This window comes from Triturus cristatus, chromosome 4_2 (assembly GCF_964204655.1).
Source record: "Triturus cristatus chromosome 4_2, aTriCri1.1, whole genome shotgun sequence".
NCBI classification, from domain to species: domain Eukaryota; kingdom Metazoa; phylum Chordata; class Amphibia; order Caudata; family Salamandridae; genus Triturus; species Triturus cristatus.
In genome coordinates, this window is record NC_140586.1 from 563,616,986 (window position 1) to 563,637,958 (window position 20,973).

The window sequence follows — 20,973 nt, forward strand, 5'->3', positions numbered from 1 at the left end:
AGGGACAGAGCAGGTGTGTTGGGGCTAGGACTCAGGGGAGTTCACGGGCAGAGGAGGTCTGTTAGGCCAGAGCGGCCGACTTTGAAGCTGGGGAGCCAGGTTCGAGTCTGGCGGGAGGCTCAAACATCCTGAGATTCTGGGCAATCCCTTAATAATCTCCCTGCGCATAAAAATGATAAAATTAATGTGTCCGTCTGTATTTCAACTAGTGCTCATATCAAGCGCTCTGAAAACTTCGGGTCGAGTTCACACTATAAAAAAGTGCACAAAAAAAAAATGTGGTGGGCTGTTAGTAAGGGCAGACAAAGGATAATAAGTGATATAGGAAGTGCCATGCACGCCCCATGGATGCTCTGTTTAAAGCGGGGGGGGGGGGGTGAAGACAGTAAAGGTCGGGAATGGGAGACAGGAGGATAGACAGTACAAGGTAGGGACCTGGAGGAAGAGAATGAGATGGGGTGAAGAAAGGGGGTTAGTAAGGGGATAGGAGGCAGCGTGAAGGGAGGGAGAGAGGAAGCGGTAGAGGTGCAGGAGAATCGTTCATTAAAGGGGTGGTAGGAATTGCAGAAAGAAAATGTGAAATTGAGGCGAAACTACAAATTGAAAAGCGAGCGAGAAGTAGGGGCGATGAAACCGGCTGGGGCGGGAAAGAGAAAGGAGCATATCAAGGGAGGGGGCGTGACGGCAGCCCGCGGGAGGGGCAGATCTGACAGCACCAGGGCAGTGCTCGGATGAGCGGTCCTTGAAGAGCCACAGCTGGGATCCCGCTGGGTCAAACTGGTTACCAGTGAGAGAAGTGCTGTCCGCTCTCGGTCCCTGCACGGCTGGTGCGAGGGAGGACACCGTGACCCGGTGTAGGGGGGCAGCGGGCAGTGAGCAGAAGAGCCGGAGTGGGGAATGCAGGGATGTCGGTCTTTGAGAAAACAGAGAACTCAGGTAAGGCGGGTCGGTAATTCCCTGCCAGGCTGCCACACACCCCCATCTAGCAGATTTATGCGCGGATTTCTTTCATGTCATGATGCTGCATGATTTTTGCTTGTATGGAATTATTTCGCAGATCTGAAAGAAACACGTTAGTTAGATTCCTCATCTTAGAATATCCCCAGGCGTCAGGCTGGATCCGGAAAGATTTTTGTAGCAATACCCCTTGCGCGTCGCTAGGCATCGTCTGCGGATCCGCGTCCGTCGTTGGCGTCGTGCGCCGGAATGACGTCGTCGGAGTACTTGGATGCCGCCCTCGCGCGCTGACGTCAGTTCTTCTTTTTTCCGCGCCAGTAAGCGCCGATCCGGGAAGAGCTTACCCCTAGTCACTTTTTGACTAACTTTTTGATCTCTTTTGGTTACTCGACTCTGGTGCCGGTAGGATGCCTGGATTCAAGCATTGTGACGCCTGTCACCGACTGATGTCGGTAACGGATCACCATCGCCGGTGCCTGTAATGCCTGGGGGCCGACCATGACGCGGAGTCGTGCCCTGACTGTCAGGCCTTGACGTCGAAGGCTAGGCGGGAGCGGTCCCGTAAGTTACTCGAGCTTCGACACTCAGCTCGGCGTCGCTCTCGGTCCCGGTCCAGGAGGAGGTCCAAGGACCGTTCGCAGAGCCGCAGCCATCGACATCGCTCGTCGGGATCTTCGGGTCCCGTCACTCCTAACACTCTAAGAAGTCCAAGCGGCATCCTCGCTCTTCGGACTCCCCTCGCCGGTCGCGCGACCCGGCCGAGGGTCCGGTGGTTTCACCCCCGCGGCTCCGTCGGAGCCGCAGGAGCCGCGCTCATCCCCATACCCTCCGGTCCCTGGGACTGACGCGACTCCGGCGGAGGTCAGTGCCTTCCTCTCGGCCATGAGGAATCTGGCTCCGCCGTCGATGCCTGCCGGCGCGCCTTCGTGCCCCGCACGGTTGACTGGGCGACCTCGCGTGCCGGCAGCTCCGGCGCCATCGAGGGCCCAGACGCCGCAGGTCCCCGAGGGATCCAGGCCTGGATCTCTGCCGGCGCCGGTTGACCTCACGACGCCTCCTCTGCCGGCGCCGACACCGGTTCCGCCCCCGACGGCTGCCCCGCACGGCGTCGAGCCTCAGTTTAGCCCTATTCAGGTCCCCACGCCGGTACGGCGCCGTCCGACGCCGTTACCGGCGCCGATGGGTGCCCACTTCATCCACCGTCCGGCTCCGATCATTCCTCCGGTCTACCAGGAATCGGATGATGAGGGCGACTGGGAGGGGTCTCAGGACCCTCTGGCCGAACAGGCCCAATTGTCTCAGGACTTGGCAGAGGAATTGGGGGACGCCAGCGGTTTGGATACCTCTCCAGACGCTGGATTCATCTCTCCTCCGACTGTGGCCTCGGAGGAAGGTGCAGCCTTTTCTGTGGTGCTGCGCAAGGTGGCCGAAGCACTAGGGCTCGAGTTGCCTGCTGTGGCTGTGAGGACTAACGTCCTCACCGAGGTCCTTCAACCGACAGCAAGCTCCACTGAGCCTCTGCTGCAGTTTAATGAGGCCCTCATTGACGTTCTCCAGGGCACTTGGTCCAAGCCCTCCACAGTCCCTCCTGTGGACAGGAACGTTGCCCGGCGCCACCACCCTGCTCCGGGCGACCCCGCATTCCTCTCCCACCACCCCACCCCCGAGAGCCTGGTTATCCAGGCCTCAACCTCCCAATCCTCCTTCCCGTCCACTCCTTCCCGTCCACTCCTCCGGATAGGGAACCCAAGAGGTTGGAGCAGTTTGGCAAGAAACTGTTCTCGTCCCTGAGTTTGGGACTGCAGTCTTTAAATACCGCTTGCCTGTTGGACTGTTACTCCCACTCGCTGTGGGATGCGGTGGAGGACATGCTGCCCTTGTGCCCGGAGGAGGCCCGGGAGCGATTCATGCAAGCACTTGCTAACGGGCGAGATGCAGCGCGGCACGCCATTAGATGTGGACTTGACACCACGGACTAGCTGGGTCGGGCAATTTCCACCACGGTGGCGCCTGGCTGAGGTCCACGTCGTTTTCAGGGGATGTCCAAAGCTCCCTCATGGACATGCCCTTCGATGGCACTCGCCTTTTTGGCGAGAAGGCAGACAGTGCGCTGGCACGGTTCAAGGACTCCCAGGCCACGGCCAAGTCCTTGGGTCTTTCGGCCCGCGGCCGCAAACTTCCGCTTTTCGCCCCTTTCGTGGCCAAGGAAGGGGCGCCTCCTCACGTCCGCCCAGCCACCGGCAGCAGAACCAACCTGCACGCGGTCGCTGAGGTGGTTTCCGCCGAGGCGGTTCTGGAGGACAACATGCCGGTCAGTCTACATCCACCCCGGCAGCATCCGCCTCAAAGCCCTCCTAGTCCGAGCTTTTCAGGCCCATCAACGCCAGTGGGGGGCAGAGTTCGCCATCACCTGCTCCACTGGCGCTCCATCACTTCGGACAGGTGGGTGCTGCAAATCGTCCGAAGGGGCTACTCCCTCCCCTTCAAGACGACCCCTCCAGCCATGCCACCGCAGAACCACCGTATGTCGGGGGATCATTTGCATCTTCTCCAGGAGGAGGTTTCGGCCCTCTTGGCAAAAGAGGCCGTTGAGCGCGTTCCTGGTCCAGAATTGGTCGTGGTTGCTATTCCCACTACTTTCTGGTTCCCAAGAAGGGCAAAGGGGGCCTACGCCCGATCTTGGATCTCAGAAGCGTGAACGCCTTACTCCGGAAGGAACGGTTCAAGATGCTCACTTTGGCTCAGGTTCTTGCTGCCCTAGACCCTGGAGACTGGATGGTAGCGTTGGACTTGCAGGACGCTTACTTCCACATCCCCGTCCTGCCGGCCCACCGGCGTTACCTGCGGTTCACGGTGGATCAGGAGCACTTTCAGTTCACCGTGCTCCCCTTCGGCCTCACCAGTGCCCCTCGGGTGTTCACGTGTGATGGCGGTGGTCGCAGCTCATCTGCGCAGATCAGGGGTCCCAGTCTTTCCCTATCTCGACGACTGGCTGTTGAAGGCGGGCTCGCCCCAGCAAGTCGTCTCCCACCTCCAGACTATGGCAGACCTCCTGCATTCGCTGGGGTTCTCCATCAATGTGCCGAAGTCGCACCTGAGTCCCTCCCAAAAGCTCCTTTTCATAGGGGCAGTTCTCGATTCGGCGCAGTTCCGGGTCTATCCGCCGGAACAGCGGGTCCTGGACATTCGAGCCCTGATTCCCATCTTCCGGCCTCTGTCCTGGATTTCGGTCAGGTTGGTGCTGCGGCTTCTGGGGCTGATGGCCTCCTGCATCCTGTTAGTACCTCACGCCAGATGGCGGATGCGGGCTCTGCAGTGGGAGCTGAAGTTTCAGTGGGCCCAGCATCGAGGCAACCTGTCCGACCACGTCTTGATCTCGGAGTGCACTGCGAAACAGCTGCAGTGGTGGCTCACGAATCGCGATTGGGTCAGCGGCAGATCCCTCTCCCTTCCCCAACCGGAGCACGTGGTAGTGACGGATGCGTCCCTCCTGGGATGGGGGGGCCATATGGGAGAGGCGGAGATCAGAAGACTCTGGTCTCCGGCGGAGACTCTGCTCCATATCAATCTTTTGGAGCTGAGGGCGATCCGACTTGCACTGAAAGCCTTCCTTCCCTCTGTCCGGGGAAGTGTCGTGCAGGTGTTTACAGACAACACCACCGCCATGTGGTATTGCATCAAACAGGGTGGGGTGGGGTCGTGGACCCTTTGTCAGGAGGCCCTGCGCCTATGGACATGGCTGGAACACCAGGGCATTACCCTAGTGGTTCAACATCTGGCGGGCTCTCTGAACGCCAGAGCGGACAAACTCAGCCGCCGGTGCATGATGGATCACGAATGGCGTCTGAACTCGGACGTGGCGCAAGGTCTCTTTCTGCAGTGGGGAGATCCTTGGTTAGATCTATTCACCACCGAAGAGAACGCGCAATGTCAGCAGTTCTGCGCGTTGGAGTTTCCAAGGCGGCACTCGCTCAGAGACGCTTTTCGTCGCGAGTGGAGTTGCGGTCTGTTGTACGCCTTTCCGCCTTTACCACTTCTGCCCAGAGTGCTGAAGAAGATCAGGCGCGACCGGGCCCAAGTCATCTTGGTGGCTCCGGATTGGGCACGAAGGTACTGGTATCCCGAGCTACTCAGTATGTCCATCGATCCCCCGATACGACTGCCTCTTCAGGAGGATCTTCTGTCGCAGCAGCGGGGGACAGTCCTCCACCCGAACCTGTCCAGCCTCCACCTACATGCGTGGAGATTGAGCGGCGGCAGTTGATGCCATTTGACTTGCCTCCTGAAGTCTGTGATGTCATTCTGGCAGCCAGGCGTCCCTCCACAAAGACGGTATACGCCTGCCGGTGGAACAAATTTGTGGCATGGTGCACAGCAAAGGCTGTGGAACCCCTTTCTGCCCCTCTTTCTGAGGTTCTCCTCTTTCTTCTTTTTTTGGCCCAGCAGGGCTCTGCTCTGGGCACCTTGAAAGGTTATCTTGCTGCTATCTCTGCCTTCCTTCGGCTTCCTGATCAGCCTTCTCTTTTCAAGTCCCCTGTTGTTTCACGCTTTCTCAAGGGCATTACTCATATGTACCCTCCTGTTCCTTTCGTAATGCCTCAGTGGGACTTGAACCTTGTTCTCACTTTTCTGATGTGCGCTCCCTTTGAGCCCCTTCATAACTGTCCCATCCGTCTTTTGACTTTGAAAACTGCTTTCTTGGTAGCAATCACCTCCGCTAGGCGGGTGGGTGAGCTCCAGGCTTTGTCATCCAAGCCTCCCTTCCTTTCAGTTCATCTGGAAAAGTTGTCCTCCGGACACGTCCTTCTTTCCTGCTTAAAGTCGTGACTCCCTTCCTTTCACATCGGGCAATCTGTCACGCTGCCCACCTTCTTTCCGCATCCTTCAAAAGATGAAGAGAGGCTCCGCCGTCTGGACCCAAAACGTGCGCTATCCTTTTATTTGGACCGCACAAGACAGTTCCGGGTGGACGACCAACTTTTTGTTGGATACGTTGGGGCTAAGAAGGGTAAAACTGTACACAAGCGGACCATCTCTCGATGGGTTGTGTTGTGTATTAAGACCTGCTATTCTTTGGCGAAAAAGGTTCCTCCTGTTGGGCTACGGGCCCATTCTACTCGGGCCACGGCGGCCACGACTGCACTGGGACGAGGAGTCCCCTTGCAGGACATCTGTCAGGCGGCGACGTGGGCTTCGCTGCACACGTTTGCGAGACATTACTGCCTGGACAGCCAAGCCCGGAGGGATGGCCACTTTGGCCGTTCTGTTCTCCAGGACTTTCTGGTGTGATCTTGGTTCGCAGACCCACCACCGTGGTTGGTATTGCTGGGGTATCTATTCTAAGGTGAGGAATCTAACTAACGTGTTTCTTTCAGATGAACAAGTTACTTACCTTCGGTAACGATGTATCTGTAAGACACATTAGTTAGTTAGATTCCTCACCGACCCACCCAGCCTCCCCGTTCTGCGAACCGACATCTAGGGTTAAGGTTTCAGGGCCCTAGTTTTTTGGCACCAGTGTCGGTTTCTTGCATGGCTCAGCGTCCCTGGCGCGGAAAGCTATGTACAAGAACTGACGTAAGCGCGCGAGGGCGGCGTCTAAGTACTCCGTCATTCCGGCGCACGACGCCAACGACGGACGTGGAGCAGCAGACGACACCTAGCGACGCGCAAGGGGTATTGCTACAAAAATCTTTCCGAATCCAGCCTGACGCCTGGGGATATTCTAAGGTGAGGAATCTAACTAACTAATGTGTCTTACAGATACATCGTTACCGAAGGTAAGTAACTTGTTCTTTAAAGCTCATCCTAAGCGCCGAAGGGGGGCACAAAAGAGAATGAGAGAAAAGTGCGAGAGAAAAGACTCCCAGGAAGCGAGTATGAAGGTCCAGGAGAAACAAGCGCTCGCCAGGCAGCCGCGGCACCCGCGCTTTACTTTTAACATTATAAGTTAAGCGCGGGTGACACGATTATATCAAAAGTAAAGAAATAGATGTTTTTTCTATTTCTTTACTTTTGGTATAATCGCGGCACCCGCGCTTTACTTATAATGTTAAAAGTAAAGCGCGGGTGCTGCGATTATACCAAAAGTAAAGAAATAGATGTTTATTATATTTCTTAACTTTGGGTATAATCGCGGCACCCGCGCTTTGCTTTTAATGTTGAAAGTAAAGCGCGGTTGCTGCGATTATACCCAAAGTTAAGGAAAACAAGCATTGGCCACGAAAGTCATCGCGATCACGATCGCTGTGAAAGCGAAAGTGATCACGATGACGCGCTAGTGCTGCTGGCTGGCCTAGCGCATGGCGGCGATGTAAAGCCATATGGCTGCTTTGCGCGCATGTACGCCTTGTGCACTGTAGCTCTATGCCAGCGGTAGCACTTTGAAAAGTCCCTTACAAAATGTCTCTCCGAGCCAGCGCATGCGCTGGGCTCAGCGAGACCTAAAAATGGAATTGATTAGGAACAGCCTCCCCTGCATATGTGCTCTGTAAATGTCAACGTTTATAAGCAAAGCAAAGGAGTGGAAAGAGAAATGCTTATCATTAGAGAAACATTCACTTGGATATTTTGACAAATTTGGAGAACAAACTGACAATATTTCATATTTTTTAACTGTTGCCATTATACTCTTTTCCCTTCTTGGTTAGAGTCCCTTCTTGGTTAGATTAGTTTTTATTAGGTTTGCAATTAAATGGATTGCAACAAGTTTTACAATTTCCTTTATAATCATGTTACATCAGCATGTAGTGCCAACAGGACAGTTTCAATCCTTTTACAGTATTTTGATAACCATTAACACACAATATTACAACCTAAACTAGTTTATTTTCCCTTCTTTAATGGAAATTAGTGGAATTCTGACCTGGCTGGCACTAACTTGCATATGTTTTGGAAAATCTGTCAAAGGTTTAAAGCACCAAACCCACCATGGAACGGTTTCATTTCTATCCACTCAAAAGGTAATTCACTGTCATTGAGCACGCTTGCTCCTAACTTTGTGCACTCCTCAGATGCCTTTTGTTATGAAAACTTAGTTAAATAAAAACTTTGCCAGGAAAAAATGAACTTTTCAGTCTCTCCTTACTGAATTGTAATCTCTTTCTAAGATTCATGCTGCATAAGTAGGAGGTTGTCTTTTAAACATCCTCTTGCAGTTAGATTACTAGACACAGAAGGTGTGAGATTGAAGGATGCTATGTATGTTCTCGAAGGTATGGACAAAGGCTTCATGCAGGTCTTGAATTCAGGAGAGATGGCCTAGATCAATGCTCCTCAGCCAGTGTTACAATGTGATGCCGCAGTTGTATAGTTTTACCCCATACCGCTCTAAAAATTTGTTGACATTTGTTGAAGATATGATAAAACATTGTCATACATAGCCAGTGCTGGTGATTATTCATTCTTTACCTTTTAGCGTCTTCAAGAAATGGACGAGCGACGAACTATCAAGATGAGTGAATGCTATAAAGGTTTTGCTGATGCTGACCGAAAGGTTATCCCAATAGTCTCAAAATGTTTTGATGGAATGGTACATGCTGCAAAGTCAGTTGATGACCGTAGAGTAAGTGCATTTGTTCGTGTGTTTAGGTATTCGTTATTCCCTTCTAAACACTTTGTACAATGTGATTTTTAGTAACAGTATTTGCCTTGTCTTTTTTTTTTTTAAACAATATATACTGTAGTCCAATCTGAAATGTAGAAAATTGTTAATTATTTGACATTATATGACAAATGTTAAAAAAAATAATGGACAGCATTAGTCTTGATATGAAGTTAGTTTGGTAGCATGATTTAAGAGCCGAACCTTTAATAATCAATGATTGTGTTTGAAGTTAATAGTTGAATATCGAATAACAGTAATTTGCAGTACATTTGTTATTTGGTTTCCCTTATTACAAAAGCACTATGATACACAACACAACAGGATAATTATTCAAATACACAACCGCATTTCCTTTGCCCCATAATCCATATTTTGAAGAGTCTTTTCCCCGCCATTCCCCTAATAGGAGCAATTGACCTGCTTTGAGAGAGGCTCAATCTTCACTTGGCTCAAGAAGACAACCAAATGCTCCTGCCCGAGCCAGGGACTACATGGCAAAGTTTTCTTTTTTAACCTCCTTAGGCGGCATGATGGCAAGTAGCATATAGTATGAAATGTGCCTGCAGTTGGCAGAAACAATCTGATTTATTTTTCCAATTTGGGTTTTTGTAGATTCACCCTGTGCTGGCCACTATCATTCTCTGGGGGTGACTCCCCATTTGCTCTCCTTGGCACTGGCCAGGTAAGCTGTTCCACCAGGGCCGGTCCTCCAGGGCCCCTCATCTCCCTCGTAGGTGTAAACCCCCTCTGACTGCCGCTCCACTCTCGTGGTTGGGCTGTCCTAAAAAAAATCCATGCTCGCTAATTTTCTCTGTGCCGCATATAAAGCTTCAGCTCCATCTTGGCAGTCTCTTCAGTAACTGGGGGAGAGAGCTGCCCCTCAGTATTTTGTGTACCGCTGTTCAAGATAAGGTCCAAGGATTTGCTATTTATATATCCTGGCACCTCAGCTCACTCTGGTGTCCCAGCCCCTACTCACTCTCTCCAAAGGCCATGTTTCCAAGCCCTGGAGTGGAGGCAGTGGTGGAGTTCCTAAGAAACCCTTGCGTCCAGGAGCCCGGCTAATTCAGTCCCCAAACTATTTACTTTTTCTCATAACAGTATCCCAACAGAACCAAAGCTTGAGTAAACCTACCGCTCCTTCTGTAATTGTAATTATATAGCTCTTACTAACCCTGAAGCACTTTTCGACAAGTAGCACGCTACTCCGGGAACCCAAAGGATTAGTGGTGGATTAGTATACAGAAATATAAGTTGTTAATTTGAGCAGTGAGTCTGTTAATTTGATTGAATAGGATAAAGGAGGGATATAGGAGGGAAGAGTCTAGATAGTGTTATGTGGGATATCATATTAGTTAGATGAGGTTAGGGGTGAGTCAAAGGAGGGATAGAGGAGGGAAGTGTCTAGAAAGGATTATTAGGAAGATCATAGTAAAATGAGGTTTGGGAGTCCAAGGAGGGATACAGTAGGGAAGAGTCTATGAAGTGGTAATTTGGAGATCATAGTAAAATTAGGTTTGGGGTGGGTCAAGGAGGGGAGAGTTTAGAAAGGGTTATATTGGAGTTCATAGCAGTGGTCTGAGATTTGGGGTGAGTCAAGGAGGAATAGAGGAGGGAAGATTCAATAAAGGATCTTAGGGAGATCATAGTAGTAGAATGAAGTTTGAGTTGAGTCGGAGTGAATATAGAAGATATGTTGAGAGAGGTATGGGATGGGACAGAGAGTGCATTGGAGGGAGCTGAAGTTTTTTTTTCTTTTTTCTTTCTACAGTAGGAATAAAGTAATACAATATATAGATACATAAGTACGTAGAAAGGGTATACATCTATAAAGTAAAATAATAAAGAGGTATAAAATTGTTTTGCATAAAGTTCCATATGTGAAAATAAGGATGGTTAGAAATTCAGACTTTCAGGTGTTGGTGTGCGTAAATGTTTATTTATTTGTATGTGTGTATATATAGATGTTTTCGGCTGATGGGTTACTTTGCAATTTTCTGCACTTGCAGTTCGCGAGTACAACACACATATTTGTTTACTGTGCAATCGAACCAACCTTATAGCACTGATATATGATTATCTTGTTATATTGCAATGTTTAACATCACCAGTTTTCAAACGACCACATTATGTATGATTACGGAATACATGATATATTAATGCCGAAACCAATCTTCTGTCGTTCTATAGACTTGCAAACCTAAGTAACAGGGATGTATTTCATTATATGTAAACTAGTGCAAGATGGATGCCAATTAATGTGGCGAGAGTGTATACCTGACAGGAAGTGCCTTTTCTATGTTGCTTGTTAATATATACACGTCATGAACTTCTTATGAGATCGTGTGATCAAGACACTCGGTGTGTCGAAACGCGTAGCGATTGTTTGAAATAAATACCTGTGGATGCAATGGACTCCTGAGTGTGCATCGTCATTTGAAGAAACTTTTTGATACTTATTTACCGGCTTGGGTTTCTGCCGGTCGACGCATCACCTGGCGAAGGGACTGATCCCGGAAGGACCCGTATTTCTCTTGGTGTATATATATATATATATATATATATATATATACGCGCACACACACATATATTTTAATTTTATTTTTTCTTCAAGATTTCAGTTATGAAGCACTTATTGATTAGATACACTTGCTGAGATATTTACATATTGTGATAGATAAATAAATAATAAGCATCTAATCAAATAACTTATATGAAAACTATGCAGTGACCTATATACATGTTAAGCATAAAGTAATGTATAAATATATATATTAATAACCATAAGTGTTAAACAATTGTGTACAAAGAAATGTACATATCTAAATACAAACACATAATCAAATGATAAATCTTTACTTGATCAGTCGTATGCTGTACATTTGTGTAGGAATCTGGTGGTCATGTAGGAAAGAGCCAGCGCTTGAGTAGTCTTCTCAAGATAAGAAGATTGTTGTCCGTGACTCTTTTGTTTGGAGGTAATGAATTCAATACTTTGGCTACTTGAACATAGAAAGATGTACCACCCATGGATTTTTTCTTGTATGCTGGGGTTTTGAGACGAGATGTCAGTCTTGAGCGGAGGTTCCTTTGTTGTACGTATTTGGTGATTTCATTCCTTAGAAAAAGTGGTCCTGGTCCATGTATTACTTTGCGAGTGGTGCAAAGCAGCTTGAATGCGGATCTTCTGGCAACCGGTAACCAATGTAGGGCCCTCAAGGCAGGGGAGATGTGAGCTTGTTGCTTTACATGTAGGAATAGTCTGGTAGCAGAGTTCTGAATTTGTTGTAGTTTTTCATAGTTGATAAAGATGATTTGTGGTAGAGGCCATTGGCGTAATCCAGTTTAGACAGTACAAGAGAGATAGTAGCCTGTTCCATGTATGGAAATCCTAGCTGTGGGAAGATGCATCGCAGAGTTTTCTTGGTAATGAAGCTTGATCTTGCTAACTTGTCCACTTTGGCATTCATAAATAATTTGGACCCCCATGGTAATTCCAAGGTTTCTTACTTCCTTAGATACTTTAGGAGGTGATGCCAGATCATCAGGCCAGGTGCAGAGTGGGTCATAATTTTTCCACTCGCCAACATTTCAGTTTTGGAAGCATTCAATTTGGAGTGGTTCCATATCATCTACTGATCAACGGGTCTGAGCAACTGAAGATTTGAGTTTTCAATGTCTTTGGGGCTTTCCAGTTTAAGAGGTATTTGTGTCATCTGCATAGTTATAGCATGTGAGCTGAAATTCATTGATTGTTGCTGGTAATGACTTCATGTAAATGATAAAAAGCATGGGTGAGATGATAGAGCCTTGAGGGAACCCTGCTTTTGTGAAGTACAGTTTTGATAGAAATTGGGAGTATGGCTGACATTTGACCTGTTTTAAAGGTAAAATGTGATAGTCGGGAGCAGTCCTCTCTATAATGGCTTCGTAGAGTGTTTGGATTAGAATTTCATGTTCGACTGTGTCGAAGGCAGCTGAGAGGTCCAAGAGAAGTAGTGCAATGACCCTGTTGCGGTCTACTGTGTTTTTCAGATTATCCAGATGGCGATGAGGGCAGATTCTGTGCCTCTTCCTGGACAGAATCCTGTTTGGAAATCAAAGTATGGAGGTGTCTACAATGAATTGTGACATTTGGTCAAATGCTGCTCTTTTTATCAGTTTGCCCAGGCAATGTCCATTTGTAATCTGTCTAGTTGTCTGGGTCATGTGGGTCCAGGTTTGTTTTCTTTAATGATGGGCATACGTTAGTATGCATCTTTTAAGGCATCTGGAAAGATTCTTCCAGTCAATGAGTCATTGATTATTTTTCTTACTGGTGTTGTAGCAGAGGTAGTTAAAAGAATGTTCTTGAAGACATGGGTCAGAAGGGAAGCCTGCGAGATCCATAAATTCACTTTATTATAGTTGTTTGAAGGAATGCAGAGGTTGGGATAGTCTGCTCTTGGGGGGGTGGGGTGGGTTGAAAATGGATTGGTGCTGCTGTTTTTCTTTTGTTTTAAATAGGAGCCGTATAGATACTAAATTCTTGATTCATGGATGAGTTCCTTCTGTGCATTTAGGTTTACGAAATTCTGTGAAGTTTATAAAAATCTTTATTTGCACATTTAGCATTTTGAATTCTCTCTGATTAGTACCCTTTTTTTTATATTTCTTGATTGTTGACTTGTATATTTTAACTTTGTGTAGGTAAAGTTTGTCTTGTTTATTATTTGTTTTGGGACAGGTGTGTTGCAGCTTTGAAATTTGTTGTTTTATCTTTTTCAGTTCTGCAATACTCCAAGGTGCCTGTTTTCTTTTGTCTTGTTTTGTTGTTCTTAGTGGTATTAGAATATCAAACGCTTCCCAGAGCCACTCGTTAAGTTTTGTAACGGACTTTATTGTGTCTAGATCTGTGTTGGAAGTTAGTTGTGTTTCTAAGTATTCTAAATTGAGTTTGTTCCACAGTCGAAAAGTGGAGGCTTGTATGGTGGCCTTAGTATGTTGATTTGTGGTGTTTTGTTTTGGAAGACAACCACATGGTGGTCTGACCATGTGACTGGAGTAATCCTTTGAAGGGCAAGTAGTTTTGGATTTGCAAAAATGACCTCAAAAATGTGTCCAGCGATTTTTGTGGATGATCTGATGTAGGTTCAGCATGTCTAGGCCAGTGATTATAGTTCTTCGATGCAGCATATTGGGTTGGTCAAACCATATGTTTAGGCCACAAAGGATGCATAGGTTGAAGTGCAGCCTCATAAGGTTTGAAACTGAGTCTAGAAACGTGCCTGCGAATGTTGCATTGTTAGGTGGTGGTCTGTAAAGGAGAAAGTTGCAGGAGGAAGTTGGTGGAGCATTGCATCTTGTCATGAATGAGTCTCACAACCTTTTATGGAAATGTTGTCCGCTTTGGTGAGATTTATTGTTTCCTATGCGATTTTGTTTGAAAGTTTGATAGCCTTCATGCAACACTGGGACCATGTCATCTCCCAACCACGATTCAGTTATGGAGAGTAAGTCAGGTTGTGGGTCACTGAGTAGGTCGTAGCTGCGGTGCTTGTTTTTAGAGGGTGGTAGAGCATTTATTAGTAGGCAGTCTAGAGATTGTGTTTTGGTGGTGGTGTGACTGTTTGCTAGAGGAGTGAGTAGTACTCTTTGAACTTATAGCTGTGGTATTAACTGTATGAAGATAGCCATCATGTTGTTTTTAGGTCTCGCCTGGCGTAAGACTGCGCAGTCTCGCTGGCGAGATTTAATGATTTGAGGAGATTTCTCTAGTGGGCTTTAAGCCCCGTCCCTCTGTTCCATTGGCTGGCGACACCGTTTATCCTAAACGGTGGCCAGCCATTGGAAAAGAGCGTCTAGTGACGTACACTTTTCGCTTCTAGAGCCGTCCCAGTTGGACTGGCTTGGTTCCTTTACGTCTGTGGTAAAAGGTTTTCTTATCTTTATGGGGCTATGTGTTTCAAACACATGGCCCCATAAAGACAAGAAAACCTTTCATGCGTGGCCTGCTGCTGTCAACAACCCTCCCCCTGAGAGGCCTGCTTCCCCACCTTACCCCGTAACCCGACCTTTTGCTGCCCATCCTTACGCTTCCTCCCAGCGCACCTCGGTGTTCCTTTGCCTCAGACCTTGCAGCGCCCCCATGCCCCCCCTCCCCTGCGTCACTCCCGGCCGAATTCCTCTCCCTCAATACTGCGAGTGCTCAACAGTGCACCCAGGATCACACGCCGAGATCGAAATTTATGCCGGGCCTCGTCAACCGGCCCCCGAAGCATCCCTGCACCAGCCATGAGGCACCTCCTTGGCATTTTGCAGTGAGAGGGTTTTCAAAATCAGGGCGGGGCACCCCACTGAAGAGTGAGGAATGAGGCCTCTTCCTCCGGACTTTGTCCGAGTATCTTCGGATGTTGTCTGGGGGGGAGGAGGTGTTACACTCCCTGGCTGTCTCACCGAGCGAGCGGCTCCATGTATGGGAAGCGGGAGGCTTATTGCTGCGAGCAACGTTGATACCTCACTCTGTGTTTCTAAGCACTTCTGTTTTGGGCATATTGCTTGCTTTCGAAAGGGGGTTGGAACAGCTCAGTTTTGGACTGCACTACACTTGAACACATTTTGTACGTGCTGGAAGGAAATGTTTCAGATGTTGTAAGTGTTACCTAAAATAAATCAGATACTTCCCTTCAAAAGGGCATCGTTTCATTAGATAAAATGTCGAGCCACAGTAAATAGAAGTCTTGGCATGCTTCAGCCACCGAGTACTGGTTGTTAAACGAAAACAAATTAAAGTCTGTAGACATGGTTTTCTGTTAAATGAAATATGGATTGGAAACACTTTATAAAATTAAGCCTTAACCAACTTGTATTAATAACAGCGGAGAGGGTGTAGATGATTTTTTAAATAAATATAAAGTACATATTTTTGTATATTTACACAGCTGTAGTACAACGGATATTCAGTTTCATTTAGATTGTGGAAGCACATAACTCCTGCAAGTGTCTGGTTCGCTAGGGCTGATGTCATTGTGGTAGATGCAGTCATTTTAATTTTCATTCCCTCTGTTTATCTTCGTTTTACTACTTGAATGCTTATGATTAGTTTGCAGTAAAAGGATCTCCTGTCTTTTAAATGGTCAAGGAGTTCAGTTGTGACGGAGGTAATCGCTGACCTGACTTCGCTCTCATTAAAGATTCCCGAAAGAGCTAAACCTTAGGTCCAGCTGACTTTAAATACCGCAGAACAATTTAAATGAAAGGGTCGCATCTCTGCAGTCCTATGGGGCCTTAATGAATGCAGATACGATAATATATGCTTCCTCGAGTGCTAGCACAGTCTGAGTAAATATCAAGGTTGTATGTACCTGCAACAATTGATGATGTGTAGTAAGGAGTGTCTATATTTTGTGGTGTTTCATATAGCACTAGTTTTTTGCTTTCCGCCACTTTAGAAATATCTGAAAACCAGGAGACAGTGAGATAGTAGGAGCAAATGAAGGGTGGGAGAGCAAAATGGGGAACAAAGGAGACTATGACAAGGAAGCTGAAATTTTCATTCCGACTCTGATGACAGGAAGGTTTATCTATGGCCATAAGCTCAGTTGTTAAGGTATAGTGAGGTCAAGGTTAACATGTCTAGCTACAAAGTGGTACTTTGACGTGCTCCTCTGTTTAATCAGTTTGCTTGCTCTCCCCCCCCCTCCCCCCACCCCCCCAATTGTTTTACACCAAGAATCGTAAACAAAAATAATTGGACCCCTCTGCAAAATGTGATGACGGACCCGTGAGTCTCCCATATCTCAAAGATATTCATGGGCAGAATGCCTCACCACAAGACTAACGGGGCCCCTGAACGGTCGACCCCCCCCCCCCCCCCCCCCCCGCACTGCAGGGGCTGACGTAATTTTATCCACCTGTTAATTGCATAGGAGGTTAAAAACAAGCATTGAAAATGCAATAGGCCTCGCCTTTTATTAAGTTAAAGCCATTTGCTTTGCTATATAATACCATTAGCAAAGCAAATGGCTTTAACTTAATAAAAGGCGAGGCCTATTGCATTTTCAATGCTTGTTCTATATTGTAGTCCTCATTCAGCAGGTTTAAAAGTCATTTGTTTTGGTCTGCGGGTGTAGGTGGTGGAGATGGTGATTGATGGTGAGTTGGTGAGCTACTGTTTTTGTATAGTAGCCTTGTTGTGTAATAGATATGGAGATGCAGAGTTGTGAAGAGTGCCATGTTTATTTTGTTTGCATCGGTTTAGTTTGGAAGGTGTGTTGATTAGGGGTGGTGGAGCACATGGATCATATTTTAAGGCTCTAAATTGTGCAATGGATGAGAGGCGGGTGAATGAGTGTTGTGTTGGGGTGTTTCTGGTAGGTGTTGGTGAAGATGGAAGATTTGGTAGTAAAGATGGTTTACGATCTATACTATTTGTGTAGTCTTGAGGGTGGGAGTGGTTGTTTGCTTCTATTGTGTGATGGAATATAGAATGAAGTTGTGTGTGTGAGATTTTAATGTGCTGCTAAGTGTGTTATGATTTGCGTATGTGGAGTAGTCCATTGAGATAATGATGTAGTGAATTTCTGTGAACGATTTGAATGTAAAGCACTGTTGGTGAGTGGAAGTTGAGTGGTAAAGTGGGGTGGTGATGTGCATTGGAGCAGAGTGTATGTGGTTTGTGAGGGGATGGATGGGTTATGAGTGTGTTAGATTTGGTAACAGGTGGAGGTAATATGTGAGATCTAGTGGAGTTGAAGGATTGTTGGTTATGTGTTTTTGGTAGAAAGAAGAGGAGGGTGTTGGTGGTTGAGAGAGGGTTGAATATTGGGTTCTTGGTGCTAGAATGGGATCTGTTAGGAGTAAGTAGAACGTAGAGCTGGTGTTTTGAATGAACAGAAGCTGTGTTTGTAGGGATTAAGGTTAAGTATAATATGGGTTTGTGTTGAGTTGATGTGTTGATTGATAGTGGTATAGGACAGAGTGGTGGTTTGTGTAAGAGTGAAGGTGCTTTTGTGTGGCAGTTGGGCTAGAAGGGTGTATAGATGTGCTTTGTGGGGTTTTGTAGTGGTTGTTTAGGCAGTGAAGTGTGGATAGGGGCTGTTTGTTGTCAATGGGTAGTGTATTATGTTTGTGGATGGGTTATGGTGGAGGCTGGTAAATGGCAAAAAGGGCAACATTCCTGGCCCTAGGCCCGACCCTGGCTGAACAGGCCCAAACTGGCAACTGCTCCTGTCCTCTGCACCCCGGCTGGGACACCTGGGCTGAGACACACTGAGCCCTAGAGTTAAATAGCCCTAGGTCAGGTGACCAATGTGAATCCTTGCCCTAACCAATCAGAACCCTAACACTAGGAATAACTGCCCTTTCAACCAATCACAGCCCCAGCCACCGATCAAAAGCCATATCCTAAGCCCTAGGTTTAATGCCCTAAGAACCAATCCGAACCCTATCCCTATAAGCCAATCTGAACTCTAACCCTAAATCCAGTAGAAACCTTAGTCTTAGGAACCAATCAGAACCCTAGCCCTATTGGCCAATCAGAACTCTAACCCCAAGTCCAATAGAAACCCTAGCGACAGGAGCCTATCCGAGCACAGATGCCACCACCAGTAAGAAGTTGTATAAGGGGCATGTGACCTTAAGCACAGACGGATGTGCAAGATGGCAGTTAGGTGCTCCTGAAGTCAGAGTTTCCTTGGATACAGACCGGCTTAATCCACACTTTGTAGTTCCTTTTCAACCCTGCAGGTGAGGCCAAAATCTAAAGCCATTTAAAAAATACTGCTTTTCTTGCATTTAAATAAATCACTTTTTCTAAGGAAAAACAAGTGCTAAATACAATTTCCAAACACAATTTTAACCATAAAGCATACTAAGCAGTCTCTTCAACACACTCTGTTTAGGCTCTGGGGTGTATTTTGCCTTTTTAGGTTGTACAAAAAAGGGGGGGTGGGGAGAGGGGTGGATAGTCTTCTTGATAATTAGGTATGGCGATTCTACATAACCCGCTAGATCAAAATGTGTTCTTGTACACCTAAATCCATAAGTTGCTTTAAAGGTCTCATGTTAGAGGCAACCTCAGATTGTACATCTACGAAAACAAATACCCTTGTGTCCAAGTTCGCCGCTCCACTGCTACTAATTATTCACTACCTGGCTCCCTAACGAGTTCTGCACCGCAGTCCACAGAGTCCCTGAGCCCCTGGTTCGATCACATTATTTTGCTGTTTTGTGCATTGTCGTTTGTGTTTCTGCCTTGCTGTGGTTTCTGTTTTTGCCCCGTTTATTTCTCTATTATAGCAACTGCTGTTAAGTATATTTTGGTTTTCGCGTCACTGACACCTATTTTCCTGCCTTACGCCCATCCTGCCTCTCTTCAGGCTCCTCCCACGTCCCAGGACTATTTATGGAGGCCGCTACTTGGCTGCGCTACCAGCGCAACAAAGGCAAGTCCGTCTGTGCCTGAACCACGCCTAGCACCAGGACCCCTAGATCTTCCTCCCCCAAACTACATCGCTGCAGACCTCCGAGTCCTGGACCCGAGATGCACCAACACCCACTTCTAATGCTCGTATCCGCGTACCATTCTCCTGCTGACATTGCTTCCTCACCTTCAACAACGTCGCTATCAACAACACAAGAGACTCTGCTAATGCAGCTGCATCCACCACGTCGGCCCAGACCACCACAATACATTTCCAATACATCCTACTCAACGCCGGTTTACTCTGTAAACACGCCATGCAGATCTGGGACACCATCTCATCCCTCACCCCAGATGTCACCTTTTTCACAGAAACCTAGCTCAACCCCGTCTCCACACCAGACAGCCCTGCAGGCTCCAAGATAATACACTGAGAACGAAACAGCAAACATGGAGGTGAAATCGCCATCATCCATAAGGGCATCATCTGCTTCACTACATCCCCAGACGACCCGACCCCCAACAATGGAACAGATCAACTTCCAAATCTACACAGACAGAAAAAGCACCATCAGGGACATCCTTGCCTACAGACCTCCAGAACCCCGCCCCAGATTCTGCACCGACATCCTGGATATCATCGCCCCACTCGCTGTCGACTCAGAGCATTACATCTTCCAAGGGGACCTCAATTTCCACCTTGATGACACCAGCAACGCCAACACCACCGGCCTCCTGGACAGCATGAGTAACTTTGGCCTCAAGCAGATTGTCACCGACCCCACCCACATCGCAGGACACACGCTCGACTCCATCTTCACCTCCAGCAGCCAAGTCGGGTACAACCACGCCACTCAACACACCTCAGCCGACCACTGTAGCGTCCACTTCACCATTGCAAACCCACCCACTCCAACACCATACCCCCCCAGATCCAGCCGCAGAGACTAGAAAAAGGTATCAGAAGATCAGTGGAATGACGTTTTCCATTCCTACCTCCCAGAATTTTCACCTGACCCAGATCAAGCAGAAAAAAACCTCTCCCAGTCAGGTGTGCAATGCCCATTGGGCTCAAAGGGCTTCAGCCCAGGCTGAGACAGTTTCCCGGGCTGGCGACCGTCTTATCGCAGCCGCACCAAAGTACTTCCTAGGTCTTTAAAAGACCATTTACTTGTTAACCAGGCTTTTTTGTGTTTTCACCCCTTCTTAGAGCCCCCTGCATCTCCACTCTGCCTATTGCTGGAAGAATTAGCTCCCTCTCCCCCCTCCTCTTCCCTGCCCCCCCTCCCTCCCCCCCACCGAAATTTTTATCAGCCTCCCTCGCTCCAGCTTTTCAGGAAGCAACTCGAGACCTGGTTGTTCAAATGATCTCACCACCGCGCAGCAGATACTTATCCAGCGCCTCATGACCCTCGCAGGTGAATTGTCGTGCTTTATAAATTACTGATTGACAGATACATTTTTTTAAATGTACCTCATGTAATTTAAAAAAAAAAAAAAAAATCTTGTTATTAAACAAAACCAGCTTAAGGCATATGCAATATACAGTATACATTAAAAGCATTTATCAGACATGACAACTACATCATGTAGTTTTATGTGTATTGATAGTTAATGAAAACCTATGAGTGGGCATCCGAGCGGCCTTCCTAATGTGGGATTGGCTTTCAGTACTGGAGTTTTGCTATATTGAGACAACAGTAACAAAGTTTTACTTAAGGCAAAATAATCCAGCTTCCTAATTGAAACAGCAGAGTACATGGTTTTAGTTTATAATCTCTTTTGTTTATTTTCTTTTCTAGATTCACATGAATATTTTGTCGCTGTGACCAATTTATGTCTGATTTTATTCTATTTTGCATGTCTGACTGACCTAGTTTGTGAGCAGTTCTGAAGCCCAACTCTCTTCTGTTAGACTGTTTGTCACTCCTGAGCTATCTGAGCTCTCTTACATTTTTCTTTCTTATTTCTGTATTTCGAATTCTTGGTCTTTAACATATAGATATAT

The 20,973-nt window shown here is 47.3% G+C and overlaps 1 protein-coding gene across 2 annotated transcripts in view; it reads left to right on the forward strand.

The window, feature by feature from the left end:
* Window positions 1–20,973, forward strand: part of FNBP1L (formin binding protein 1 like) — a 535,360-nt gene that overhangs the window by 426,787 nt on the left and 87,600 nt on the right. For both annotated transcript variants that reach the window (XM_085602211.1, XM_085602212.1), the window contains exon 8: window positions 8,375–8,521. In XM_085602211.1, the coding sequence (XP_085458337.1) occupies window positions 8,375–8,521 (147 nt within the window). The remainder of the gene's footprint in view (window positions 1–8,374; window positions 8,522–20,973) is intronic.